This window comes from Mus musculus, chromosome 11 (genome assembly GCF_000001635.26).
Source record: "Mus musculus strain C57BL/6J chromosome 11, GRCm38.p6 C57BL/6J".
Taxonomy (NCBI): Eukaryota; Metazoa; Chordata; class Mammalia; order Rodentia; family Muridae; genus Mus; species Mus musculus.
The window spans coordinates 117,726,949-117,746,208 of record NC_000077.6 but is presented as its reverse complement, the minus strand read 5'-3'; the positions used below and the strand labels follow the sequence as shown (position 1 = coordinate 117,746,208).

Genomic DNA, 19,260 nt, shown 5'->3' with positions numbered 1-19,260 from the left:
AGGACCTGGGTTCAGTCCTAGTACTCACATAATAGCCTCCAACCATCTGTAAGTAACTCCAGTTTCAAGATCCCCTCTTCTGACCTCTTTGTCTATCAGGAACAGAGATGGTGCACATGCACACATGCAGGCAAACCCTCACACACATAAAACCAACCAACCACCAACCTAACTAATTTAAAGGGGTGGAATTCTGGGAGGTGACTAGGTTTTAGGGCCCTGTCCTGAGTGGGATCAGTGTCCTCATCATTGAAGCTTAGGGAAGCTTGCTGCTTGCTGAACCCCCTGGATGCACAAAAGTGGCCATTTAGGATGAGTAAGCCCTCCACAATCCTTTACTCTGCACTTGCAGCCTTTAGAGCTGTAAGCTACTTGGACAATATCCACTTCAACAGACTACACAGCACTTGAAATGACATGTTACAGCTGATGGGATTAGTGTGATCTCTTTCCAAACAGATTACAAGTAACAGTCTTCAGAAATCCCAGCTATCTGGTTGGTAGTAGAAGTCTCATAACAGAGCAGCATTGTCTATATCAGTTGGGTGCTACTAGAGGTGGGGACTTCAGGACACACTTGCTCTTTCCAAGCAGATACCATAATTATATACTGACTGGAGTTGTGAGTTACCTCAGGTTCAAAGATGTTATCAGTATGAACTGATTACTAATATTCCTAACAAGGGATAAAGAGTGTCATTCTGTAATTAAAAATAGGCCAAAAGTGAAATCTATTGTTCTAAAAGTAAGCAGTGCTAATGTTTTTTAAAAAAAGGACAGACCTAGTGCTACACAAACCCACAGCGTCTTCTTTCCTTGTGCTGGACGTCAAGGCACTGAGTCTTCAGCATGCCACAACAGCTTCAAAGGGACACTAGTGGCACACACACCTTGGCAGAAACCAAGAAATCTCTAATTGGACTTAAGGCCTATTCAGCAAGAGGAAAATCCTGCTTGGTACATGACACTAGCCAACTGCCCAGAACTAGAAGTAGTCATGGACCTTAGAGGAGATTCTACAACTGCCACTCTACTAAACCAGCATAAAGCCAACTATAAATACTTGTCCTTACACCAAAATACATGTAGTCCTCCCCCACCAAGGAAACTTCTCTTTCCAACAGACAAGAGATCATTACAGAAAAGTGTAACTGATCAATATGCAGAGCTGTGGAGTTTGTACTTCAGGCTCAGGGATTAGTGCAGAAGAAGGTTGGAGGTTGTTAAGAGTCAGAGAAACAGGAAGCTTGCTGTGAGTATGAGATGGTTTCCTAGCATGACAGAGAACTATATATGTGAAGTCTACCAACACGGCTGCCTAAGTATGAATAACAGATATGCGTGTGTGTGTGTGTGTGTGTTTCCACTAGGAACAAAACACACCAGTTGGTTATCCAATTCCAAACTGTCAGCCCTGAAAACATACACAAGAAATGTTATAGAAACAAGCAGGCCATATTTATATATTTAGGAATGCACATGAACATGCGTGCGCACATACACACCACCACCAAAGAGGCCACAAATTGTGTCTGTGTTTAAGCAGGACCTTGCCCTTGCTGCATATCCCTAGCAGGCCTTGAATTCATAGAGATCTTTTTGCTTCAAGAGACCATACACTGGGATGAGAGCAAGAAGGGGTACAAGGGAGGATATGGAGGGAGGAAAGGGAAGGGGGGGGAGAATAATGTAATTATATTTTTATCTAAAAAATATACACACACATATATATGATTATATATGAATGAATCTCTCTCCCTCTCCCTCTCTCTCTCTCTCTCTCTCTCTCTCTCACACACACACACACACACACACACACACACGAATCTCTATGGGTCTGGGCTAGAGAGGTGGCTCAGTACACTGGCTGCTCTTGCAGAGGACCTGGGTTTGATTCTTAGCACCCACATAGTTACTCCAGTTGTGGGGATCTGAGACTCTCTGGTGTGCACATGGTGTAAGGCCATGAAAGAATGTCTCTAAACTCGTGGGTATTGTGGTGCACACCGTCAATCCTAGTACTTAGGAGGCAGAGGTAAAAGTACAGAGATCCCTGTCATGTCAGCCTGGTCTACATAAAATAAAATTTGAAGAAAGAGAGAGAGAGAGAGAGAAAGAGAGAGAGAGAGAGAGACAGACAGACAGACACAAAGGAAGAAGGAAGCACATGGTGCTGGTTAGTTTTATGTCATCAACTTGACACAAGCTAGAGCCATCAGAGAGGAGGGAGACTTAATTGAGAACATGCCTCCATAACACTGGCTGTAGGCAAGCCTGGAGGGCATTTTCTAAATTAGTGATTGATGGGGGAAGGAGGGAGGGCCCAACCCATTTCCTGTCGTCCTGCATGAGCAGGTGGATCCAGCAAGCTGGAGCAAGCCCAGTAAGCGGGCCCCTCCATGGCCTCTGCATCAGCTCCTGTCTCCAGGCTCTGCCCTGCTTTCATTCAGTGATCAGCAGTGCTGCACAAGGAGAAGCCAAGCCGAGCAGGGCAGGGCTCTCCTCCCCACCTTGCTTCGGTCCTGTGTTTTATCACAGTAGCAACAACCCTAACTAGGACACACACCATGAAAACAATGAGCAAACACCACAACCTCCCCACCAATCCTATCTGACAATGATCAGCTAGTATATACAAAGTGTAATCTCCTATCTGTAGCACACACACACACTCTCCCACCACAGGGTTTCTCTGTGTAGCCCTGGCTGTCCTAGAACTCCTCTGTAGACCAGGTTAGCCTCAAACTCACAGAGCTCAGCCTGTCCTTGCCTACTGCATGCTGGGGTTAAAGATGAGGTCACCAGACTCTTTGCATTCACACAGGTGCGCGCGCGCACACACACACACACACACACAGTCTTACACACCATCGTCAGGTTTTGTGCACATGCACTCTCACACACCATCACCTGGCTCTGTGCACGAACACTCTCTTACATAACTTCAACTGCTACCTCACTGAAACACCCTTGTCTTGGGGGTCCTGGTCCTTCTTGATGTTCTATGCCAATAGCAATCTGCTTGTTTTCATTCCAAATAACCCAGGATACTACTTGTCATGTTTATCACAGTAATTTCCAGGATCCAGCCAGATCCAGATCAAAACCATACCAAGTACAGTGTGCAAAGCTTATTGTTCGGACCTGAGGGGATAGAAACTGAGGCACTTGAGCGCGGAGGCTGGGCTGGGAGGAATTAAGAGGCTGCACTGGCGGCTGCTGCATGGTCCTGGCTTGTGCTGCTCCGCTATTGCCAAACACACCCAGATTGCCACTCGGGATCTGCAGAAGACAGGACAGCTGTTAAGAGGTGGGCAGGCAGGCTGGGGAAGGGCTGAGTGATAAGTTTCCCACCAAGAATGCGGGTGTTTCTTCTGTTTCCTGCCCCTTCAGCCTGGTCCTTAAGGTTATGGAAGATGAAGGAGCAGCTTAGGGAACTGCCTATGATCTTAAATCAAGGATACACACATGACTGCATTTTAACGTGTCCCTAAACACGGCTGTCACAGTTAAAGAGATAATTAAGAATGATTCAAAAATAACGGTGATAAGAGAAGAGTCTGAGCCTTCCATCCCTGAAGGCTGCGTGAAGTGAGGCAGAGAGAACACGCGCTGACCACTGGGAAGCAGCAAACTCAGAAACACAGCAGTCACTTCAACAAACCCTGAACTGAGCCAGTCAGCAAAGTCAGAGTTGGCCTGCTGTCCCACATACTCACTCACTCGGCTGTGTTCTCTACTCGGTGGGTGGCATGAGCCGCCTAGCCGCTGGCTGGAGTATGATGGGTGGCTTTTGGAAAGCTGACTGAGAGGCACTGACAGCAGAGCCTGCTATGCCTGCCTGTGCCCAATAGACTGTGGGTTTCTAGGGTTCAATCTTCCCACTAAACATGACCACGGAGCTGCTAAGAGCCAACAGGTCCATGATAATCTGCAGTGGCCACAGGTACTCAGGCCTCTCAGTCTCTTTCTGGGGACCTCTTACACAGAGCATGACAGGCTCTGCAAATTTCACAGAAGTCCCCTCCGTCTTTGGAGAGGGACGCCCAGGCCCCCGTGCTGAAGAACACTTGGTAACAGACCAGCACTGTAATCAGCAGCAATGACTGGAGTTTGGAGTGCTGAGAGGAGCTCAAACACATTTTAGTGCAGCATAAAAACAACCTTGAAACATTCCTATAGAGTGACTAAATTTCTAGAACTGTCATTCAATGTTGAGCTTCTTTGAGCACCCCAAGGGGTGTCCTGAGAGCATTTCAGTAGCTTCACGTATTTCCCCATATTTTAAGATCAAAATATCAACTGAAAACAGTACTTTTTCCCTCTACTAGGTTAGAAAAATCAGGAGACAGGAATGTAGGCCACTGCCTGCTCTTCCCAACAGCCTTACCTGTCTAGAAGAGTTCAAGTTTTGCATGCCCAGCCCTGAGGCAACCCCACCCAGGGCCTGACTGGGGAGTGCACTGTTGGAAAGGGGGAGCTTCAGGCTTGGGGAAGGCAAAAACGGTGAAGTCGTGGGCTCTTCCACGAGGCCGCCATCCTGATTGGAGAAAGAAAGGGTGAGCTGTGTGCGGTGCCCGCCAGCACGCAGAGCACCAAACAGTGTCCCATGGAAATAGTGGGGTGGGGGGTGGGGTGGATGGATAAAGAATTGAACGATAAAAAATGTGTGGATGATGAGGGAACGGAGGACATGGGCAACAGGAGGAGGAGAGAAGAGAGAGAGAAAGAGGATTACCATGCTGCTTGGTTAAAACAGAGCCTGACAAGCACACACTATAGCTTCTAGCATTCTTCCCACTCCACTGCCCCCGCCCAGCTACTGGTGGGAAGGTACAGCCAGCAGCAAGTCTGACCTGCAGACTCCAAGGGCATGGTTTCCACCTCATGCAGCATTGGCTTACTCAGAGAGCGACATGAACAGAAAGTGCTACCGACTCCAGGTCTACTAAGGTCACCTAACTGCCAAGCTCTGCAAATCTAACATCTCAGCTGGGAGCACAGCTACCTGCAAATCATTCCACACTTTAACGAAGGAGCTTAGGCCCAATTACACTTCCAGATTCCGCAGATAAAAACAGACACAGTGGTGCACAACTGTAACCTCTGCATTTCAGAATATAAGGAATATAAGAATAAGGAATATGAAGCCAGCCAATAATTTGGAATTTCAGACAAATATTTTTTAGTATAAAGTGTTCCTGACCCTGAGGCCACAGCTCATCTGTCTGTGTGGAACATGAAAGAGACTCCAGGACTATCAAGTCCTGTCAGGGTGTCAAGGGTTCTTCTGGGAACAGAACTTAGATGGAATCTTGGCCCCAGAGTATGCAAGGCAAGGGCTCTGCCAAGCTAACACCCCTAGAAGTTTCCTTTCCTTGGAGGCAGGGTTTTGCTCAGTCTCTGGGGAAGCTGGGATTACAGGTTACGGCCACCAAGCCTCGATTCTTAGTCCTTTCCAGATTTGTCTTTTCTTGCTGCAGTTTTACTTTCAGAGATCAATACCGAAATTGAATTGAATGTGACGTTCTCTCCTTATGGAGTCATACCACTCAGGAGACAGGACACCCTCCCATGAGACACTAAAGGGGGACAGAGTTTTGGCTGCATTTGGAATGTGTAGGGAGATTCCCATGGGCACTAAACGTGGACACAGGGCAAGGACCAGCTGGACACAGGTGCCCTGCCCTTCCACTCCTTTTCTTATTCTGTTTCCTTCCCCCCCCCCCCCCCACCCAAGATAGAGTTTCTCTGTATAGCCTTGGCTGTTCTGAACCCAGAGAGATCCCCCTGCCTTTGCCTCTCAAGTACTGGGATTAAAGGCCTATGCTACAACTGTCCTGCCCCCCAGTCCCTTTGTAAGGTCACACCTGCTATGGATCCATCTCCAATCAGAAGAACTGAACATTTCAAGTGAGACAGAAAAATGTGATGACCCCTACAGCATGACTCCATAGAGAACTGTCAGGTTCACAGGCTAACAAGGAGAGTCAGTTTCAATTCTAGCACTTTCCACTCCTTACGGTATCATGTGTAATGCAAAGGCACCTCTGAGTCATACATTCTTACATGTTAGGAAAAAAAGTGAGGCAAAAGCCACTTAAATGTCCTAACTTTCCATCTGACTTGCTTTAAGGACACAGCTCAGATAAAGAATTCTTGTTGAAGGCAGAACTAAGACAGCTGCCTAGATCCATACCTTGTCAAGGAAGGTGGGGCGGTCCATGGAAGACTCTTTGGAGATTGGTGGGCGGCAGCCGAGGGGTTTGGTGACCATTCCATTGTAGTCGGTCATTCCCAGTCCACGTTTGTCCATGTCCACCTTCTTTTCCAGCAGAGCACCTGGGGTACAACATGGAGATCAACACTGAGAACGAACGAGCACAGGACAGGAGGTGGCAATGGAGCCGGGGCTGCTCTCGAGACCCAGGACCACCGTGCACACTGTGACTGGACCTGCTCACCCTGCTCCTGACCACTCTGGCCCCACGCTCTTGCCAGCCCTTAGGAAACTCATCATTATCTTCTCTTGTAGAATGAACTTCCTCTGCTCCCAGGTCTTCATGGACTTGCTTCCTTCCTGCAAGCCACCAGCTCCAGGCCACCAGCGAGTGGAGCCTTCTCACTGCCGTAACCTGAGACCACTACCTCACCTCCGCCATGGTCACTGCCTGCTGTGGGCAAGCTTTTGGCCTACTACATTGGGTGTGGTGATGTGTCACTGCTTCCACTTGCACGGTTTCTCTGCCTTACAGTGTACACAGCATGCTTTGGTTTCTACAGCCTGTCCCATCATTCATGGGTCTGCAGCCACATAAGCACCGTAGCATGCTTATGGTTCACTTGTGGACCCTGGAGGTTAAGAGGAACCCTGACTTGGCTGGAGTGTCCAGTTCAGGTCTGACAAGGGAGTGCTCTACACTCTTCCTGAGCCTCGTATTGAAGAGTCTCTGTGGTGCATTTGCTGCCACGTTGGTCATAGCTGTGTGTTCTGTTGCTCTTGGAATGCTCCCTAATGTAGTGCTATGTGGTATTCCTAATGCAAGAAAGCTAGCCGTGCCTTGTAGAGAAATTGCATGTGCCAGGTCATTTTCTTTCAGGCATGAGCTGTAGCACTGTAGCTTGTAGGTCGGGTGTTAACAAATCCCAGCAGAGAAATGAAGGAGGAGAAGGAATTTCACTGGTGAGGCTCCTCAGGAGGCGCTGAGGCTGGCATCCACAGCATGCCTATAGCTACCGACAGGTCAACACACAGGTCTGCGTAGTCAACTGGCAGTGTGGCTAAGCAGTAGAGGCGCTTACTATTCAAGCCTGCTGACCTGAGTTGGATCCCCAGAAGCCAAGGGAAAGCTGTAGAGAAGTGACTCCACAGAAGTTGTTCTCTGACCCGAACACATATATCACACACACTTCACATACATGTAGCACTGCATGTGTGCCCCCACCCCCAACATGCACCACAGCACATGTGCCCACACACACTTCATGCATATACACCAAAAAATATGCATAATGGATAGTACAGCTGGCAGTCTGGGTAAAAAAAGAATTACAACCACATTACCCAGGGTCAGGAGACATCATATCCTGATTAACTCACATTTTTTTTTTTTATAAAAACATGTAAATAAAGTATTCCGAAGCACTAACATACATAAAATAAGGGTTTGTGGCTAACAGGCTTGTGGGAGCCTTTGTGGGGCTATCCCAGGAGAGGCCCCTGCCATGACTGGGGTTCTGTGCTTGTTCTTCCCGAGCCTGTTCTACCCACCTCGTCAGGTTTAATGATGACTATAAGCAAATGGTTCTACAATGCAAAACTTCCCAAGAGGCACCTGGGACAGAAGCCCTGTCACTTACTCATGGCCTGGTCAAGGTTCATACTGTTGCTTTTCAAGGCCTCTTCGGCTGGCTCTCTCTAGTGGGGGAGAAGGAGAATTCTTGTTAGCAGTGCACACAGATAGACAACGAGAATAACTCCCAAACATCTCAGCAGTCCGGTAGAAAAGAGGTGACTGGCACTAGTTTTTGGAATTAGAAATGTTCTTCTCTTTTGTTGAGGTCAGAGACAGCATTTTTTTAATTTTTAAAGGCAGGTATGATGGTGCATCTATATGTACACTCTACCTCTGCCTCCTGAGTGCTATAGAGGTGTCTTGTAATAGAAAACACTTGTAGCTAAAACTCTAGAGAATGGAGAGTCAAGAACTTACAGTTGGCTGGATATTACAGCTCACACCTTTAATCTCAACAGACAGATCTCTATGCATTTGAGGCCAGTCTGGGTTATACAGTGAGATCTTGTCTCAAAAGCATAGAAAGAAAACTTGTATTTAATATCAGAAATAAAAAATATGCTGGCTGGAGAGATGGCTCAGCGGTTAAGAGCATTGACTGCTCTTTCAGAGGTCCTGAGTTCAATTTCCAGCAATCACATGGTGGCTCACAACCATCTGTAATGGATTTTGATGCCCTGTTCTGGTGTCTGAAGACAGCTACAGTGTACTCACACACATACATATAGATAAACCAATCAGTCTTTAAACAGTGAGGCTGTAGGAAGCTTGTAAGTACACCTACACTGGTTTCTGCACTGCACTGAACGATGACAGTTCAGCAGAACTGCAGAGCTCTGGACTCTTCACATGCACTTCCCCGTTTTATCTGTCACTCTGAGTGCCAGCAGGTATGTAACATCAACTTTTCGTTAAGTCATCAACCCCAGTCTCTATCACCCAAACTTTTGGCCAAGAAACAAAAAAGCAATCAGATCAGATTCACACTGGTAACTATTTTGTTGTTGTTGTTGTTGTTTGTTGTTGTTGTTGTTTTATCAGAACAGACCAATTCCTGAAGAAAATCAAAAGTTGTTTGCTAGGGACTGGAGAGATGGCTCAACAGTTAATATCACACACAGTTCTTGCAAAGGATCATAATTCAGTGTCATACTTGGTGGTTCACAATAGATCTGATACTCTTTTTTTTTTCCTCCCTGGCCTCTGCAGGAACCACACGCATACATACAAACTCATACCCAGGCACACATATATACATATGAAGAGCACAAGATGCTCTTTCTAGCCCCCACGAGGTAGTTGACAACAGTCTGTAACTCTGTAACTCTAACTGTAGGATTGACCCAATGTCTGCCTCTGGCTTCCAAAGGCAGCAGGTACACATGTGGGATACAGGCACAAAGCAGACAAAATACTACACACATAAACAAATTAATGAATTGAAATATAAAAATAAGGGCTGGAGAGATGGCTCAGAGGTTAAGAGAGCGTACTGCTCTTGCAGAGGGCTCTGGTTCAGTTTCCAACACCCACAAGGTGGCTCGTAACCATCAGAAACTCTAGTCCCAGCGGATCGCACATTCACTTCTAGCCTTTGTAGGCTCATAACTGCAGATAGGCTCACACACATGAATATAAATTAAAGAATAATTTAAATGTTTGAAACAAACTTAAACAAAAAAAGAAAGCCAAATTTGCTGGGGCTGGAGGGTACACTGAGATGGCCATGGGGCTGGGGAGGGGCATGCTGGGATGCCCATCACAATATTCTGTGGACCATTTAGAGAGAGGCTGTACCACAGGGCAGTGGCCTGCTCATTTATATAGCATCAGTCTAAGGCATGAGGCTGTTCTGGACTCCTCTCAGGTACACACACAGTGGCTGAGTAACAGGTGCACGTTGGGACATGACTTGGCAGGAAGCCATGAAGGGCTTGCCCGTGGCACACACTGTCACCTGACCTAGGCACTGGGAAGACTGAGGAGCTTCAGGACACAGGAAGGAGGCTCATTTGTTAGACTGCCATGGGAGCTTGGTGTCTAATTACTCAGCTTCCTGCTGTGTCTTTTCACTTACTCTTTAAGGAAGGAAACTCACTTGTGAATATAAATCACAGAAAATATGAAACTGTCTATGTCTATGGAAATTACAAATCATACATTGTCTTAGGAAGAGTCATTCTTGATGGAAACTGAGTAATTCTTTGTTTATGGCCCAGGCCAAAGGAACCAAACAGATAATTAGATAGTGACGCCATCCACAGAGCATCTGTGCCTCATCACATACAACAGACTGGCTAGGGAATGCTTGCAGGCTGTCCACTGGAGACTCGGGGCAGGAGCATCAGGATGTCAGTTACCGGGAAGCCCATGTCTGTGAGTTGTTTGATCAGCCGGCTCATGATCCAGGCCTCATCCTGCTTGCCAGGAGTCTTCATGCCCTGGAACAGAGTGGGCAAAGGAAAAGGCCAGGAGTCACTTTTAACGTGTTTCAGAAATCGGTGACAACACCTGGGTGGTGGTGGCACACGCCTTTAAACTACCAGCACGTGGAGGCAGAGGTAGGCAAATCTCTTGAGTTCGAGGCCAGCATGGTTAATACTAGTTAATAGAGCAAGTTCCAAGACAGCTGGGGCTATGCAAAGAAACCTTGTTAAAAAAAACAAAAACAAAACAAAACAAACAAACAAAAAAGACAAAACCCAAAACCAAATAAAACAAAACAAACCCCAACAACAACAGCCGGTGATCACCCAAACTCAGTGGCTGCAGCTACAGAGTCTGTGAGTTATCACTGAACTGTGCTGACGCTCAGAGCCCACATCATCTTGGGTTAACACTGTGGAAACTGCAGGGTGCATCTGAAGGCTGGTTATGCCTGTCATTTATGGATTAACAAAAAGCAGGGTAATTACTTCTCTTCTTATAAGAGTAGACTATTCCCACTGGTCACAGGAACGCCTTGGAAGCTCTCCACACTGTCAAGTTTCCTAAACATTTCACGGTTTTTACCTTCATATACGATTTATTCTCAACAAGGACAAAATGAGGAAACGCCACATAAGAGAGGAACAACAGTCCGCTGATCTTAATGATGTATCTTTATCCATAGTTTGGCCCTCACTCAGGTGAGAGGCAAGGAACATGAACAGAGATGCTAGAGGAAAGGAGGAGAGAGGCCGACCACAGGGAAAGGGCAGCCCAAGAACAGGGCACAGGAATCTGGGAACCAGGCGCACAAGGTGGAAGGGTGTCTGAGTATTCTCACAGTCAACAGAGCCAACTAAACCCAGGCCTCCCACAGAGCATGGCTGCAACGTGCTTGCTTTCCCCTTCCCCTTCCTTACTTCCCTCCCTTCTGTTTCCTCCCTTTTCTCCTTTTGAGACAGACAGGGGCTCATGTAGCCCAGGCTGGCTTTAAACTTGCTGTGTGGCTGAGGGTAACCTTGACTCCTGATCCTCCTTGTCTTTACTGCCCAAGTGCTGGGGTTGCAGGTGTGCACGGCACCCTCTTCCACAGCAGAGCACACGGCGCTGGAGCCCTGGGAGGCAGCTCACCGGGACAGCAAGCTGCCAGGGCCAGATTCTACCACTGCAATTTACTATTTCAGGATTTCTGGTCCTATGGCAACTGGATTACCCAGCCCCACTGTAAAACGACTTCTCTTCATGTTTGTAATCATTTCTACTCCTTATCAACAGACAGGCTGATTTCAAGTTCTGGGTTCTGTTTGTTTCTTAATGAATGATTTTTAATACCATTTTCTAAATATCAATAAATCAGTAATTCTAAATTACAAAAGAAATAAAGTAAAAAGTCCTCAATACTGCTTAGACCCTGATCTCTTCCAAGAAGTCTCTCTTTGAAGATTATTATCTATATTCCAGAGGACAGAAGGTTTGGAACAGCATACAGAAGCTATTACATGTATACACACAGCTATGCTTCCCCTTCCTTCTACAAACGCCTGTGCTGTGCTAGGTATGTTCTTTTGCACACGTCCAAGGCAAGTGCTTGGTTCCTCATGTGACGAGGTGCAGATGCATTCTGACTGCTGCTGCACTAAAGCGCACTCATTCTCACGTTCGATGACAACGTCCCAAAGAGCTACAAATGTGCAGAGCCACCAGCAGTGCTGCATCAATATGTATTCTATCAATATTTCAAAATAGCTTTTGGGTCTTTTTTTTTTTTTTTTTTTTTTCCGAGGCAGGATTTCTCTTTGTAGCCCTGGCTGTCCTGGAACTCGCTCTGTAGACCAGGTTGGCCTCGAACTCAGAAATCCGCCTGCCTCTGCCTCCCGAGTGCTGGGATTAAAGGCGGATTTCACCACCACCCGGCTGTTTTTGTTTTTTTTCAAGACAAGGATTCTCTGTGTAGACTCTGTTGTCCTAAAACTCACTATGTAGACGAGGCTACCCTTAAACTCAAGAGCTCTGCCTACCTTTGTCTCCTGAGTGCTGGGATTAACAGCATGCACCACCATGCCCAGCCCTGAAAATAGTTTCGATTTTGCCAATGTACAGAGAGACTAGGGTCCCAAGACTACCTGGAGTGAGTTCTGTCTTCCCAGCCATGACTAGACCTGCCTCGCCTGCAGGACGGGCACCGGCCGAGCTCCCCAGCAGCACCTACCTTCTGAAGTCCTTTTTTTGAGGTGTTGCCCCAGGAGCTGCAGGATGAGCTGCTTTCTTGGGAGGCAGCGTTGTTCCACATGTCCCCGTCCTCATCCTCCCACTGGCTGGTGCCCAGGTTCATTTCATCCGCACCGCTGCCCCAGCCTTCTTGCATAGATTTGGAAGCTGGAAGAGAACAGTGAGGAACTTGTCAGACTCACCTGTCCTGAGAAGAAACCTGTGTCACCAGAATACGTGAGGGGCGGGGAAACAGGACCTACTGTTATCCCTATTTCTTTTCTCTTACAGAGGTACAGGATGTATGTGTAATGTTTTCCTTTGTAACTCCAGCTGTACTGAACCAAACTTCCTCAATCAACTCTGCCTTCCACCCGACACAAAGGCATTCTAAAACCAAGTCCAAGGCCACAGGGGAGGTAGAAGTCTCTTCAGATGAAAATGCAACTTAAATGAGGACTCCTGAAAAATGACTGCCTTTCTTTTAGGTCTTAGCTTCACCTTTAATACCAGTTCTTGGGAAGCAGAGGCAGGAAGATCTCTGTGAGTTTGAGATCAACTCAATCTACAAAGTGCCAGACCAGCCAGGGCTACCTAGTGAGACTCTGCCTCAAATCAGTCAACCAACTTAAGACACACATCTATTGACAAGCAAAAAACCCCAAACAATTCTGCAGTCGTGGAAATAGTTATCTATTGTTTCTATTGATGGTCTTTTCTGTCTTTTTTTTTTTTTTTAAGATTTATTTATTTATTATATGTAAGTACACTATAGCTGTCTTCAGACACTCCAGAAGAGGGCATCAGATCTCATTACAGACGGTTGTGAGCCATCATGTGGTTGCTGGGATTTGAACTCAGGACCTTTGAAAGAGCAGTCAGTGCTCTTAACAACTGAGCCATCTCTCCAGCCCCTCTTGGTCTTTTCAAGATAGGGATGATGTAAGCCAGGGCCTTGCAACAACAACAACAACAGATAAGCTCTAAAATTCAGTGAAAAAAAAATCTCTATAAATAGAATCCTCAGATCCATTTTTATTTCATGTGTGGTACAGGCATATAAATCTATAAATTCATAACCCATGTGTGCACATGAAGGGCAAAGGAATGCATCAGGTGGTGTCGTCTTCTATCACTTTTACCTTACTCCATTATGATATGGTGAAGCTAGCCATTTTGGCTATACTAGTTGGCCAGGGAGCTCCTGGGATGCACCTGTTTCTGCCCTCCAATGCTGGGGGTTGCAGGCACATGTAGCCACGGCTGGCTTCTTATGTCGGCACTGGAGAGTTGAACTCTAGTCCTTATACTTACACAGCAAATAACCTTCCTTACTGATCTACTTCTCCACCCCGTGAACCACGTCTTAGGTGCTAGGCCCAGGCATGTTGGCATACCTGGTTTGCACAGGGCTGGGGCGGCAGCAGGAGCGCTGGCTCTTCCAAATGGCACCACCGGCTCAGCAGGATGATCCCACCCACTGCCACTGCTGGGAGGCTTCCCCCACGCTGCTGTGCCATTGTCCACCAGGGTACAAGGGGAAGATGGCTCTCCCCAGGAGTTCTCGGCCTTGGAGTGAACACTGGGCATCTCTCCCCAGCCGGATGAAACTGGGAATGGGGGAGAATGCAAGTGAAAGTCAAGCTGTGCCATTCCAAATCAACAGACCTCATCACCCTGCACGTCCAAGGAGCCCCTGCCTCTGCTGGCAATGCCAACAGCTGCAAACTCCACAGGGTGTATCAGCTCAGAGGCTAAGGAGGAGAGTACAGGGTGCGACCAGCTCCAAACTGTTTGGTCTCAGTATGAATATTATCTCAATTGTGAAATTTTTAATTTTCTTACTAATGATAGTAGGGAACCGGTTCCCACAGCACTCTTTATTCTAATAAAATGCAGTAACCCTGATTAATGACAAAAAGGGCATGTAGCTATGAATCATTATAAATTTCAAGCTCTCTGCTGGGCAACAGTTTCAGCAAATTATTAACAACTGGTAAGTTATACAAATCAGTTACCAGCAATTACACAGAAATCAGTAACCAAACTGAAAAGCACTTTTTCAGATTTATGGGAGCAACTGAATGAAGATTCCCACAGATGACGCGTTACTATAACCAGTCATCAGAAGCGCCGATCAGCAGCGGAGAGCAGGACCAGGATTCTCCTGATCTGGCATTCCTCCACGGCCATGTCTTTGAAGGCCAGATTACAAGATACTAACAGAACAATTAAGTAAGTTAAACAGTCAGACCATAGGAATTAATGAATCCATTTCTTGTAGGGAGTTTTGGTTCCGGTTAGGAATCAACAGAAAACCCTATGTATGCAGTGGGGGACTCACTGGCTTCACATCTTAAAGCCCTGGGAGAAGTGGAAGAACCACTCAGCAAACTGTCTCCTTGGGCCAAGCTCGTCTCTGGAAAGACTCACAAAGACCCAGGGTCTAGTCTCTAGAAGATATGTGACAAACTAAAATATTCTAAACAATTCTGGTTCAGAGCAAGCATTTTCAGTTTATAGACAATAGCTTTAAACGCACAGCATTAAAATAATGTCAAATGTTTAAGTGTGGCCGCTAGAGCAAGCCTAACGCCTTTTGGTACAGAACTTGGCTGGATCAAGCAGACCAGCAGTGGCAGGGCTGGTGGATGAAGCTCCGTGCGACAGCACACAACACCCACGAGACCCTGCCTCACCTGGCCGACCAACCGACAAAACCCAAGCAAACAAGTATTTTTAAATGCTTTTTTTTTCTTTTTTTTTTTGCCAGAAGAGTTTTCCTTTTTTGTGTGTAAATGTGAGTGCATTCACTTTATAGGATTTCAAGGGACCACATTGGATTTCCAACTGCCACCCATTTATTTATTTTTAAATAAATGTCCTGCGGTGGAAGCCTGTGTATGAGGTTCACGGGCTTTCATATTTAGGCACCTTTCCCAATTCTGTACAGATACACTAATCCCACAGTCCTATAAAATACAGGAAAGCAGAATTCTCCTCCCTGTCCATAGCTACAAAAAGGACAAAAGTCCTCTCTTCTGTTAAAAAACTATTGCAATGTTGCTGAAAATGGACTCCCTCTGGCTGGTGACTGGAGGCTAATTTTAGAGTCCTGGTGTCAAAACAGCAGAGGCGTCACAGCCCCTCTGATTCACTGTTCCCTGGAGGGAGGTCTTGAAGCTTGAGCAAGGACACTGTTCTCTAGCTTTTGACGCTCTAAGAAGGCACCAATCCCCCACCTAGGCCGAAGTCAAGCTCTCCCGAGGTTCAGTATAGTGAATGAGACATGGCTTTTCCGTAGTTAACTCACCTAAGCTCAGTCTATAAAACCTTCTCATATTTGTGTCTGAAAAGAAAGCTTTGGAACAAGGAGCAGTGGACCCAAGTGCAAAGTCAGCCTTTCCAGACCATCGCCAACTGCCAACCTGGTGAGCAGCCTCAAACCTGTCTCAGCCGCCTCAGGTAGGGTGCAGAGGTCTCTTCAATCAGCTTCTCCAGAGCACTCTTCCCTTGCTCAGACTTCAAGACCCTCACAGGGAGCTACTATTCTACTTTGGTACATCGTCTACAGGTTCCAGAACATGACAAACTGCGACTTCACTCACTGTTGGACAATAGCCAACAGGAGGTGGGGGAGGTCCCTGATCTTGTCTGGATCATCTATCTCTATGCTGCCCTCTGCAAGCATCTTTCCCCAACACCAATCCCTCTAAAAGTGACCAGAGCATTTGGGTGAAACGACGATGCTCAGGGCTGAATTAAACAGCCAGGAAAGACAACAGCTGCAGGTCTGAGGCCAGCCTGTGTAGAAATCAGAAACCTACCCAACAGCAACAGAACAAAACCTAATCCAAATCCTACAGTAGCACTTTTGAGACCCAGCTATCACTGAGGACAGTACCCTGAACAGTACTGCTGTTCTGTTTTATTAATATTTACTGCTTCTTGTGTGCCTGCAAGCTAATTAAGTGCTATGGAATACCCATCTCCAAGTACACTAGATAATCAGGCTGCCTGGCATTTTTCAGAATCTGTTTTAAAACAAATAACTTCTGACTTAACTCTTTCTTGTTCTCAGCCATTCCCCATTAGAGGTTGCAAGATGATGTAACAGCTTCAGGTTCTGCCAGACAGCCTGACACACAATCAGCAACCAGGAGGAAACACTGTCAAGTGTAGTACAGAGCTGTGACTTTGTATCCTGTGTCAGCATAGCCTGTGAGAGCTCCACAGCAGTTGCGAATCTGATGACAGGTACAGGGACATTTCTTCAGGCTAGTACCACTGTTCTAACCCCAAAGTGAGGCTGGGTCAGGTCCAAACAAGCTAGTTAGCCAAACTACAAAGAATTTCCTAACCCACATGGGTTTTAAATAGACTCCCGGAAACTCACTATCAATATAAGAACCGGGCAAAACTGTTTTGTATCATTTACCCCTGTAAGACTGAACACACAAAACTATGTTCATGGAGAAGCCATATTTTCTGACATAAATAGAAATTACATAAAACTAGCACAGGTCAAAGAAAAGCAGAATTCCTATAAAATACCAAGTTTTATTAACAGCAAAAACATGGTTAACCACTAAAAGTGATGGATGCTTTTGCTGGAATGAAGGATCTGAGTGGAGTCATGAAAAGCCTATGCCTGTGCTTCAGCCTGTCTGATCCAGCTTGGCAGCTGCTGTGGCTGTCATCCAGCAGTCTGTTTGGAATCCTACTTGCTACTTCTCTGGGGTCAAAGAACAGCTTCACAACAAGCTTACAAAAACACAGGCTCTGGTTACTTGCAATTCTGAGGTAGCTTGTTTTAGGTCTGAGATTTCAATACCATAGGGAATGTGGGGCAAAGTGTGGCCACTCTGTTCCCGTGGGAGAGGAAAGTGACACTATAAGAAAAACACATGACACCATCACATGCTATACCATACACCGAACTTGGCCGTTTCTTGGGCCTACAGATAGGAAAAACACTGTCTTTGTTAATGGTATCTAAATTCACAGAAGCTTCTATGATACTGCTATACCTTTAAGAATATGCAGACTCCAGAAGCTGAAGGCAGGGACACAGGGTCTGGGAAGCCAAGTTTTGCATTTAGAAGAAATAGTCAATAGTACACCTTTCTGCTTTTAAATTTGGTAGTCATGTGTGCTTTCATAAAATACAGTTACACAGTGAGCTCTTATAATCCCAGTACTGAAAAGATGGGAAGATCCAATCTAGTCAAACCGGTAAGCTCCAGTCCCATGGGTCACCACCTCTTAGGTGTTCCCCTCCAGTCTCCATACACACGTGCACACACTTACACCTGAATGCACACATGTGCATATTTGATGGGACTACTTCATGCTATGAGGGCCACGGTGGTGCCTCCTCCCCTCTCTTTTGAGATAGGCCCTTACGATGTCCTGGAGCTTGCTGTGTGGACCAGGTTTCCTCCAAAGTCTGAGATTCTCCTGCCTCTGCCTCCCGACCCCTGGGATTAAAGCCATGAGGCAGCACCTCCAGCTTGTGGTGGCATTTTAAAGTACTAACTCTTCTCAAAGTACTTTCCATTTGTACCATATACAGATCACAACGCAGAGACCTAGTACTGGCCTTTCTTCTGCTATGCTGTATCATTATTGTTTTTTTCTTTTCTTTTAGAACTATTATTATATCTAAGTACACTGTAGCTGTCTTCAGATGCACCAGAAGAGGGCATCAGATCTCTTTATAGATGGTTGTGATTCACCATGTGGTTGCTGGGATTTGAACTCAGGACCTTTGGAAGAGCAGTTGGTGCTCTTAACCACTGAGCCCTCTCTCCAGCCCCCACTATTGTTTTCAACCAGTTTCTCACATCTAGTTCTGGCTGGCCTAGAACTTACTGCATAGTCTAGGGTAGCTTCAAACTCTGGTCTTTCTGCCTTTGCCTCCTGAGGGCTGAGATTGCAATGATGTGCATTATACCATACACTCTATACGCTGAGTTTTAATATTCAAATTCTGCTTCCTCTGGCTTTCCTAGACCTCACTATATAAATCAGGTTGGCCTTGAACTCACAGAAATCTACCCGTCTCTGCCTCTTGAGTGCTGGGATTAAAGGTATGCACCACTATGCCTAGCTTTTTCTTTCTATCCCCCACCCCACCCCAATCAGTTACCTTTCCTCCTCATTTTCTTCATTCTTTCAAGTCCTTCAGATTGGAGTGCTTAGCAACAGTCATTTATCAGTTACAAAGATGGTTCAGCAGTTAAGAGCTCTTGAAGTTCTTCCAGAGGACCTGAGCTCAGCTCCCAGCACCCATACCATGTACCTTACAACTGGTCTGTAACTTCTCCAAGGGATCCAATCCAATGTCTTTGGCCTTTGAGCGCACTTGTATTCACATGAGCACACACCCACACGTAGACATAAACCTACACATAATCAAACCAGGAACTAGATGTTCAGATGCTGAGGCAGCAGACAGTTAATATAATTGAGTTCAGTAGAAGGAAGTTGGCCCAGACCTTTTGGCTAGTTCCAGTGCCGGGGCCCTCTGGGCTGGTGCAAGTGTGTGACTGGGAGCACAGCCCTTCATTCACTCTGGTGGGATGCTGCCACACGATGCCACTGTGTCCTACTTTCAGGCTTCTAGCAGAACATTGTTTTTTCACTAAAAAGGCTGATTCACAAAATTTATGTACCAACTGGCAACATCTGTGAGTCTTGGTACAATCTGTAACTTAGAACTTTTATCCAGGACAAAGAGCCTCAGATAGATCCATCCTGAATTTCTAGGTGGCAAGTGATACTAGAGGGTGCACTGAGGCACCAGGGGAGCACGTGTGGGATAGTG

General features: G+C 46.3%; 1 protein-coding gene across 7 annotated transcripts in view; it reads right to left on the bottom strand.

Annotated features, from left to right (window-relative positions):
• The window catches only part of Tnrc6c (trinucleotide repeat containing 6C), a 109,737-nt gene that overhangs the window by 17,231 nt on the left and 73,246 nt on the right, over nt 1–19,260 (bottom strand). For 5 of the 7 annotated variants that reach the window (XM_030245905.1, XM_006533111.4, XM_011248961.3 and 2 more), the window contains 7 exons: nt 13,829–14,041; nt 12,433–12,599; nt 10,157–10,237; nt 7,861–7,918; nt 6,200–6,342; nt 4,391–4,564; nt 3,145–3,282 (listed from right to left, as the gene is read on the bottom strand). In XM_030245905.1, the coding sequence (XP_030101765.1) occupies nt 3,145–3,282; nt 4,391–4,564; nt 6,200–6,342; nt 7,861–7,918; nt 10,157–10,237; nt 12,433–12,599; nt 13,829–14,041 (974 nt within the window). The remainder of the gene's footprint in view (nt 1–3,144; nt 3,283–4,390; nt 4,565–6,199; nt 6,343–7,860; nt 7,919–10,156; nt 10,238–12,432; nt 12,600–13,828; nt 14,042–19,260) is intronic. The other 2 variants (XM_006533109.4, XM_006533110.4) reach the window with 2 other exon arrangements.